Source organism: Muscardinus avellanarius (assembly GCF_963383645.1).
Source record: "Muscardinus avellanarius genome assembly, chromosome: 5".
In the NCBI taxonomy this organism is placed as follows: domain Eukaryota; kingdom Metazoa; phylum Chordata; class Mammalia; order Rodentia; family Gliridae; genus Muscardinus; species Muscardinus avellanarius.
Genome location: NC_137790.1, coordinates 94,836,728 through 94,845,769, shown reverse-complemented (window position 1 = coordinate 94,845,769; position 9,042 = coordinate 94,836,728). Strand labels below are relative to the sequence as shown.

The window sequence follows — 9,042 nt, the reverse complement described above, 5'->3', positions numbered from 1 at the left end:
TTGCAGTGTTAAGAATCATACCAAGTAAGTGGAAAATAGTAAAGCTAATTAGTTTTATAACAGTTCATGAGAATTCAGTTGTACAATGGTTGCCATACCTCTTCTGTTCTCAGTAGAATATTGAATGTGACCTCATAAACAAATTTTCTTGAAAATTATTTATATTCTAAGAATGTATGTGATGTGTGATTTTTCTGGAAGCTACTGGAGCCAATAAAGACTTGTGATGATATATTTTTAAGGAAATATATCTACCTTTATATTGAAATCTGTATAAAAATATTCCATATTATAAGAAATGTGATTCCATTAGCATACTATTTTTTTTCTTAAAAAATAGTTTAAACATAGGACCTATTATAGCTAGTTCTCACAATTGGATCAACATCTGAAAAAGTATTTATCTTGGTAAGAAAGAAAACAGAAATCAGAGTCCTGCCATTAAGCTTAACTGGGAAAGTCACCAAAGCAAATAGGTGTGTATAACATATCTCTCACAATATTTATTTTAAAGTGGCACATGTATTTCTTATTCTAATACATTCGTTGGCCAGACATAATTTTATAGCAATATTATTTTGATATTTATTAATTTTTCATCTTTGTGACTTTATTAATTTTAATCGTTGTAGACTAAAAAGATATGAATGAATATCCCAAAAAAAGAAAAAGGAAGACTCTACACCCTTCTCGTTATTCAGGTTAGTGTGTGATTGATTTATTTTAAAGCAGGGGGATTCAAGTTCAAGGCCAGCCTGAGCAATATACTAAGACCCTGTCTCAAAATATGAAATAAATAGACTGAGAAAGGAGAATCCAAGATTCGAGGCCAGTACACAGTAATTTAGCAAAACCTTGTTTCAAAAGAAAATAGGGCTAGAGCTATAGCTCAGAGGAATGCCCCTGTGCTCAATCCCTGTTACAATGAAAGGAAGTAAGGTAAGGGGGCGTGGAGGGAAGGGGGATAGATGGTAGAGCACCCCGGGTATGATCCACAGCACCCCAAATTTTCAAAAATCTTCAAAAATTTTTGAAGAAAATATACTTTCATTATAAATACTATAGTTAAAGTCATGAAAATGTGAGCTGAGGGTATAGCTCAGTGGTAGAGTACTTGCCTAGCACAAGGCCCCAGGTTTGATCTCCAGCACACATACACAAAAGAAAAATTAGGAAAATTGAAATATGTTATATAAAAGTATGTGTAATTAAATATGTATATGTTTACTATGCTTGAAATTTTTTTGCATTGTGTTTTATGTTCAGATTCCTCTGGAATAAGCAGAATTGCAGATGGATTCAATGGAATTTTTTCTGATCATTGTTACAGTGTCTGTTCTATGAGACAGCCAGACTTAAAATATTTTGATAACAAAGGTATATTTTTAAAAATATCTTTAATTGCTTTTGTAGGGGTTGGGTGTACAGTTCTGTGATAGAGCACTTGTCGAACACGTATAAGCTCCATACACACACAAAATTGCTTTTACATATTTTTATTTTTTCCACATTAGAAAAGGTAGGTGAAATGAGGATTGATAGTTTCAAAACAAGCAAGTGGTTTAATTTGTTTTAATGTACGAAAACAAAGTGTTTAAGAGAGCAAATAAATAGTTTTTATTTTAACATTATTTCAGATATATAAACACATGCTCTTTAAATCCATTTTAGTTGTCTAGGATTTGGTGGCAAAGCAAGAGTGGTCCAGAGTTGGGAGCACTTACAGTGAAGGGTGTGCCCAGATCTTGGTTTCTTAAATAATTCTCAAGTAGAAAAAATGAAGGCCTCTAGAGAAATGGTTGATTTAAGGTCTGGAGCAGGAAATATACAAGATGAGCCTGGAGGATCTTATAGCACTATAGTGCTAGAAAGGAGGGAAGTGCTCAAAACAGAACAAAAATACTACTCAGATGCCTAAGGCAGGGGGATTGTAAGTTCAAGGCTAACCTGGGCAACTTAATAAGACCTTGGCTCTCAATTTTAAAAAGGATTAGGTACAGCCAGGTGTAGTAGTAGTTTACACCTGTAACCCCAGTATACTTGAGAGGCTGAGACTGGAGGGTCTCAGGTTCAATCAAGGACAGCTTCCAAAATGACCCAGAAAGACCCTGTTTCAAAACAAAAAATAAAAAAAGAGCTGGGGATGTAGCTTGGTGGTAGACTGCTCCTAGGTTCAATCCCTAGTGCCACAAAAAAAATAAAATAAAATAAAGGGCTGGGGATGTAGCTCAGTGGTAGAGCACTTAAATATAGTATGTATGAGGCCCTGGGTTTAATACCGGGGAAAGGGAGCAAATACACCCCAAAATATACTCTTGATGAGAGGTATGTTAAAAGGTACAAGAAGCTAGCTGAAAGCTCCCAATAGCCAAAGATAAAATAATTTGGGAAAGCCGGGCGTGGTGGTGCACACTTATAAACCCAGCATTCGGGAAGCTGCAACTGGAGGATCGCGGTTCGCGGCCAGCCTCAGCTGCTAAGTGAGGCCCTCTGCAACTTAGTGAGAGCCCGTTTCAAAATAAAGAATAAGCCGGGCATGGTGGCACACGCTTGTAATCCCAGCATTTGGGAGGCTGAGACCGGAGGATCGCGGTTCGCGGACAGCCTCAGCTACTTAGTGAGACCCTCTGCAATTCAGTGAAACCCGATTTAAAAATAAAGAATAAAAAATAGGGCAGGGGGTATAGCTCGGAGGTTGAATGCCCCTGAGTTTCATCCCCAGACCTGCAATTAAAAAAAAAAAATGGAATTATAACCCAAAGTATGAATTAAATATGAATCAGTCCATCCTGATATGATTGAATGAATACCTAAATATGGAGATGAGACAAATCTACAGAATTCCCAGTTACTTATGTAGATGCTTCTCCCTCAAGGATGTGGAATGTAATTCTCCACTCCATAATTGTGGTCTGAACATAAGTGAGTTCTTTCCACAGGATATAGTATCAAAAGTAAAGAGTGACTTTACAATGAAGAAACCTAAGTACTACCTCAGCCAGGTGATCAAGGTCAACATCAACAGTTATAAATCATGTACTCTGATATGATAAAAATGGCAGTGTACCGCCTAATAACTCATAATTCCAATCTAATCATGAAAAATAAATTCCATTTGTGGGACATTCTACAAAATACCTGACGAGTAGTCCTTAATACTCCAAGTCACCAATAGTCTAGAAAGATATGACAACTAAATCTAACTTGGGATCCTAGAACAGAAAAAAGATATTAGATTAAAAACTAAGGAAATCTGGATTAAGTATGGACTTTAGTTAGTAATAATGTGTCAGTATCAGTAGTAATGCGCCAATCACTAAGCATAACAAATGTATGGAATTAATATAGACTGTTAGTAGTGAGGAAATAGTGTGGGATATATAGGAGCTCTCTACTGTCTTTATAATTTTTTCTGTAAATCTAAAATTCTAGCCCAACATGATGGCGCACACTTGTAAATCCCTGCGCTTGGGAGGCTGAGACAGGAGGATTGCACAGGTTTGAAACCAGCCTCAGCTACTTAGGCTTTCATCAACTTAGTGAGACCCTGTTTCCCAATAAAATATAAAATAGGTCTGGAAGTATAGCCCAGAGGTAGAAAGCCCCTGGATTCCACCTCCAGTATCATAAATAAATAAATAAATAAATAAATAAATAAATAAATAAATAAAATAAATTCTGAAGTACAAAGTCTATTTAAAAAACAAAACATGCTGAACATCTTAGTATTTCAGTTTCCCCATGCTAACCTGGTAGGGGCTAGGCTGAGAGAATAAAGTCTTATTCATACTCAGTAATTTAAAATTCTTAAATTCAAAAAGTGTATTTTAAGCTGAGTGTGACGGCACATGCTTGTAATCCCAGCATTCTGGAGGCTGAGACTGGAAGATCGCAGTTCATGGTCAGCCTTAGCTACTTAGGCCTTCCGTAACTCAGTGAGACCTGGTTTCAAAATAAAGAATAAAAAAATAGGGCAGGAGGTGTAGCTCGGAGGTCCAATGTCCCTGGGTTCCATCCCCAGATACACACACACACACACACACACACACACACACACACGTGTATTCTAGTTCAAATGAAGCATAAAAGCAAAAGCAGTTGTGTTTGGGGCAGATTTTGTATTTTTCTGGGGTATGTAGTGTTTCTCTTCATGGCTAAATTTAAGTCCTTAGTTTCTGTTGGAATTCAAAATTATCTTAAAAATAACTGGTAGCTTATTTTATAATGGTTTTTAATGGCTTTATATAAATAACAAGTATTTTTCCAAATCTCTTTTTACAGATGATGATTCTGATACCGAAATATCAAATGACTTGCCAAAATTTGCAGATGGAATCAAGGCCAGAAACAGAAATCAGAACTACCTGGCTCCCAGTCCTGTACTTAGAATTCTAGACCACACTGCCTTTTCTACAGGTTAGGGAACAAAGCAATAGTACTGGCATATTTTGTAGAGATCAATGAAAAAATGGTGCATACCATAATCTTCTTTTTGCACAGCTATAATTAATAGGTCTTATTTCATAAGAGTATAATAATAATGTTCTACTTTTCAGAAAAATCTACTGATGTTGAAATCTGTGATGAGGAGTGTGACTCACCTGAATCAGTCAACCAGCAAGCTCCAGAGGAGAGTCCTATAGAAGTCCACACTGCCGAAGATGTTCCAATTGCTGTAGAAGTGCATGCAATTTCTGAGGATTACGATGTAGAGACAGAAAACAACTCTTCTGAAAGCCTCCAAGACCAAACTGATGAAGAGCCGCCAGCTAAACTTTATAAAATTCTTGATAAGAGCCAGGCTTTGAATGTGACTGTCCAGCAGAAATGGCCTTTACTGAGAGCTAATAGCAGTGGACTCTATAAATGTGAACTTTGTGAATTCAATAGTAAATATTTTTCTGACTTAAAGCAGCATATGATCCTGAAGCATAAACGTATTGATTCAAATGTGTGCCGTGTATGCAAGGAAAGTTTCTCTACCAACATGCTTCTGATTGAACATGCCAAACTACATGAAGAGGATCCTTACATTTGTAAATACTGTGACTACAAGACAGTCATTTTTGAGAACCTCAGCCAGCACATTGCAGACACCCACTTCAGTGACCACCTCTATTGGTGTGAACAGTGTGACGTGCAGTTCTCCTCCAGCAGTGAGCTCTACCTGCATTTCCAGGAGCACAGCTGTGATGAACAGTACTTGTGTCAGTTCTGTGAACACGAAACTAATGATCCAGAAGACTTGCATAGCCATGTGGTAAATGAGCATGCGTGTAAACTAATAGAATTAAGTGATAAGTATAACAATGGAGAACATGGACAGTACAGCCTCTTAAGCAAAATTACCTTTGACAAATGTAAAAACTTCTTTGTATGTCAAGTCTGTGGTTTTCGGAGTAGACTTCATACCAATGTTAACAGGCATGTTGCTATTGAACATACTAAAATATTTCCTCATGTTTGTGATGACTGTGGAAAGGGCTTTTCAAGTATGCTAGAATATTGCAAGCATTTAAATTCCCATTTATCTGAAGGGATTTATTTATGCCAATATTGTGAATATTCAACAGGACAAATTGAAGATCTTAAAATTCATCTAGATTTCAAGCATTCGGCTGACTTACCTCATAAATGTAGTGACTGCTTGATGAGGTTTGGAAATGAAAGGGAATTAATAAGTCACCTTCCAGTCCATGAGACAACTTGATTTTTTCTCTTTATTTTTAATTTACATAATGTTTATATAAAATAATAAATTCAACATTTTTGGAGATGTTAAAATGGATAATTTTAAATATAACTTATGGGATTTGCCTTTAACAAGTAAGTTTTTTATTGTCCATTTCTCTTGGCATTGCTAGATTTTTTCATTATATAATTATATGTATTGTATTTTCTTCATTTTTTATACTTTTATTGGTGCATTATAGTTTCACATCATAATGTAGTTCACAGTGATAGTGGCGTACATGCACACAGCACTTGGTGGGCTTTACCCTGATTCCCTCCACTCTCCTCCCACTTCCCCATACAGGGTGTTGAGATTGACATTGGTATTCTCACATATGTACATAATATCTGTAGAAGTAATCCCTTCATCGATCCTCCCTCTCCCCTCCCCTAAACTACCTCTCTGGTTCCACTGAAGTTTCTCCTCCATTCTCTAAAGTCTCCCTGGTATCCCAATTACTCCCTAGCTTCTGCATATGAAAGAAAACATATAACCCTTTACTTTCTCTGACTGGCTAATCTCACTTAACACAATGTTCTCCAGGTCCATCCATTTTTCTGCAAGGGACAAAATTTGGTTCTTACTGCTGAGTAGAAATCCACTGTGTGTGTACCCCACAATTTTGTAATCCATTCATCTGTTGTTGGACACCTAGATTGGTTCTATAATTTGGCTCTTGTGAATTGTGCTATGAACATGGATATGCATATATTTGCTGAAATTGTGATTCTGATTTCAGTCCATCTGGAAAGATACCGAGGAGTGATATAGCTGGATAACTGGTATTTTCAACTGCATGGTAGTTTGCAGTTTTGATCACTCTTGGTGACTGTCATCTGGTATTGTGCGCATGTGCTCTCATTTTATGAGTTGAAAAGAAACATACGTACTGAAGGAACTATAATTTTCATTCCTTAGCCATAGGTGATACTAACTTTTTCTTTTTTAAACTCAAGACAAGCTTAGGTTTTCTTGCACGAAGTCATTACATTATTGTACTACCAGTACTAAAAGAAAGCACAAAGTACACTTAAGTCAGTCTTACTCCAATTAATAAGAAACCAGACCCTCTTTTTCCATTCCCCATTAGCAGTTATCCTTTAAGGAATCAGTGGACTATCTCTGTGTTTCTTATACACTATGAAGTCAGTATTACAAAGAAAAGATGCAGTTTTCTTGGCAGTACTTTAATATTTTTTTTAGTTACTATGTGCTGAATAATTTATGAAGGGGATTGGTAAGGGGTTAGACAATAAAAAATAAAACCATTTCATAACCCATTGACATTTCCTATTTCTAGAGCTATGGAACTATGAAGGCATACCCAAATGTCTGATAGCAATTATTTTTTCTTATGGTACTGAGGATGGAACCCAAGGGCATTCTATCTCCAAGCTACAACCCCAGCCCTTTTTATTCTTTATTTTGAAACAGGGTCTCACTAAATTTCAAAGAGCCTCACAGCTGAGGCTATATGAAAACCTGTGATCCTCCTGGCTCAGCCTCCCAAGTATTGGTATTACAAGTGTGGGCCACCATGCCTAGCTTGATAACAATTATTGATTGAGAAAACCCACTGAATCAACAGAGGTAGAAAGATAAAGGGTTCCTGGCATGATAATGTATAAATTGCTTCTGGTAATGATAAATTAGTTTTGCCATTTATATTAGTTTCCTGGGCTACCATAGTATATTACTATAAATAGGTCACTAAAATAGCAGAAATTTGTTGACTTACATTTCTGAAGGCCAGAAGGTCAAAATCAAGGTATTGGCAAAGTTGTTTCCTTCTGAGCCTGTGAGGGAAGAATCTGTTCCAGACCTCACTCCTTGGCTTGAAGATGGCAAGATGGCTGTCTTCAGGTTCATAAGGTATTCTCCCTAAATACAAGTCTGTCTCCAAATGTCTTCTTTACAGGAATACCCGTCTTTTTTTTTTTTTTTTTTTTAGTACTGAGGGTTGAACCCAGAGGCAATCTACCACTGAGCTATACCCCTCATCCTATTTTTATTCTTTATTTTGAAACAGGGTCTCACTTAGTTGTGGAGAGCTTAAGTAGCTAGCTGAGACTGTCCTCAAACCTGTGTTCCTCCTGTCTCAGCCTCCCAAGTACTGTATTACAAGTGTATGCTACCACACCTGGCACCAGTCATATTAGAGCCCATCCTACCAACTTAATTTTTTTCTTTTTCCTCTCTTTTTTTTTTTTTTTTTTTGAAGGTCTGGGGATGGAAACCAGGGGCATTCAACCTCCGAGCTACACCCCCTGCCCTATTTTTTATTCTTTATTTTGAAACAGGTTCTCGCTAAGTTGCAGAGGGTCTCACTAAGTAGCTGAGGCTGTCCGTAAACCGCGATCCTCCAGTCACAGCCTCCCGAATGCTAGGATTACAAGGGTGAGCCACCATGCCCGGCGCTACCAACTTAATTTTAACTTGAAAAAGATCCTGTCTTGTCCGGCATGGTGGCACATGCTTGAATCCCAGGACTTGGGAGGCTGAGACAGGAGGATTGCAGAATTTCAGCCAGCTCCACTACTTAGTGAGACTTCACAATTTAGTGAGACCCTGTTTCAAAATAAAGAATAAAAAAGTAGGGGTGGGGGTGTCACTCAGAGGTAGAATGTCTCTGGGTTCCATCCCTAGTACTGCAAAAAATTAAAAAAAATTAAAATTAAAAAAAGAATAAAAAATAGTGCTGGGGGTATATCTCAGAGGTAGAATGCCCCAGGGTTTAGTCTTCAGCTTAAAAAAAAAATTCTAACTCAAAATAAGATCACATTCTTAGATGCTGAGGGGTTAGGACTTCAACATAGGAACTTAGAAACAGTCAACATGAGTTCAGGAAATAGCCTCTGAAAAAGCAGCAAGAAGAAGAATTATGTATATTGTTCACCTCAAAGTTAATAAGCATTGCTGCTAACAATATTATTGTTTAGATATATTTATATAGTTGAAAACACCAATTTATGGCCAGGGAATTTAGTCTGTTTTTGAGAATGATGACTGCAAAAAATATTCTCAAAACTCTTTTTTTTTTTTGGTGGCACTGGGGTTCCTGGAAACCCTTCTACCTCCAGGCTACACTCCCAGACCTATTTTATACTTTTTATTTGGAAACGGGATCTCTTAAGCCAGCGTGGCTGGCTTCGAACCTGTGTGATCCTCCTGTCTCCTCCTCCCAAGCACGGGGATTACAAGTGTGCGCCACCACGCCCGGCTCAAAACTCATAATTTTTGCTATTATATATGCATACCTGCATTTCTAGAAACTCAACATTTGCCAGGTATGGTGGTGAAAGCCTATA

General features: G+C 37.3%; 1 protein-coding gene across 1 annotated transcript; it reads left to right on the top strand.

Annotated features, from left to right (window-relative positions):
- Positions 1-643: 643 nt before the first annotated feature.
- Positions 644-5,710, top strand: ZNF639 (zinc finger protein 639; the record flags this gene model as incomplete). Its single annotated transcript, XM_080696735.1, has 4 exons — positions 644-701; positions 1,267-1,377; positions 4,282-4,416; positions 4,557-5,710. The coding sequence occupies 4 exons, from the start codon at positions 644-646 to the stop codon at positions 5,708-5,710; spliced, it is 1,458 nt and encodes a 485-aa protein (XP_080552861.1).
- Positions 5,711-9,042: the final 3,332 nt, after the last annotated feature.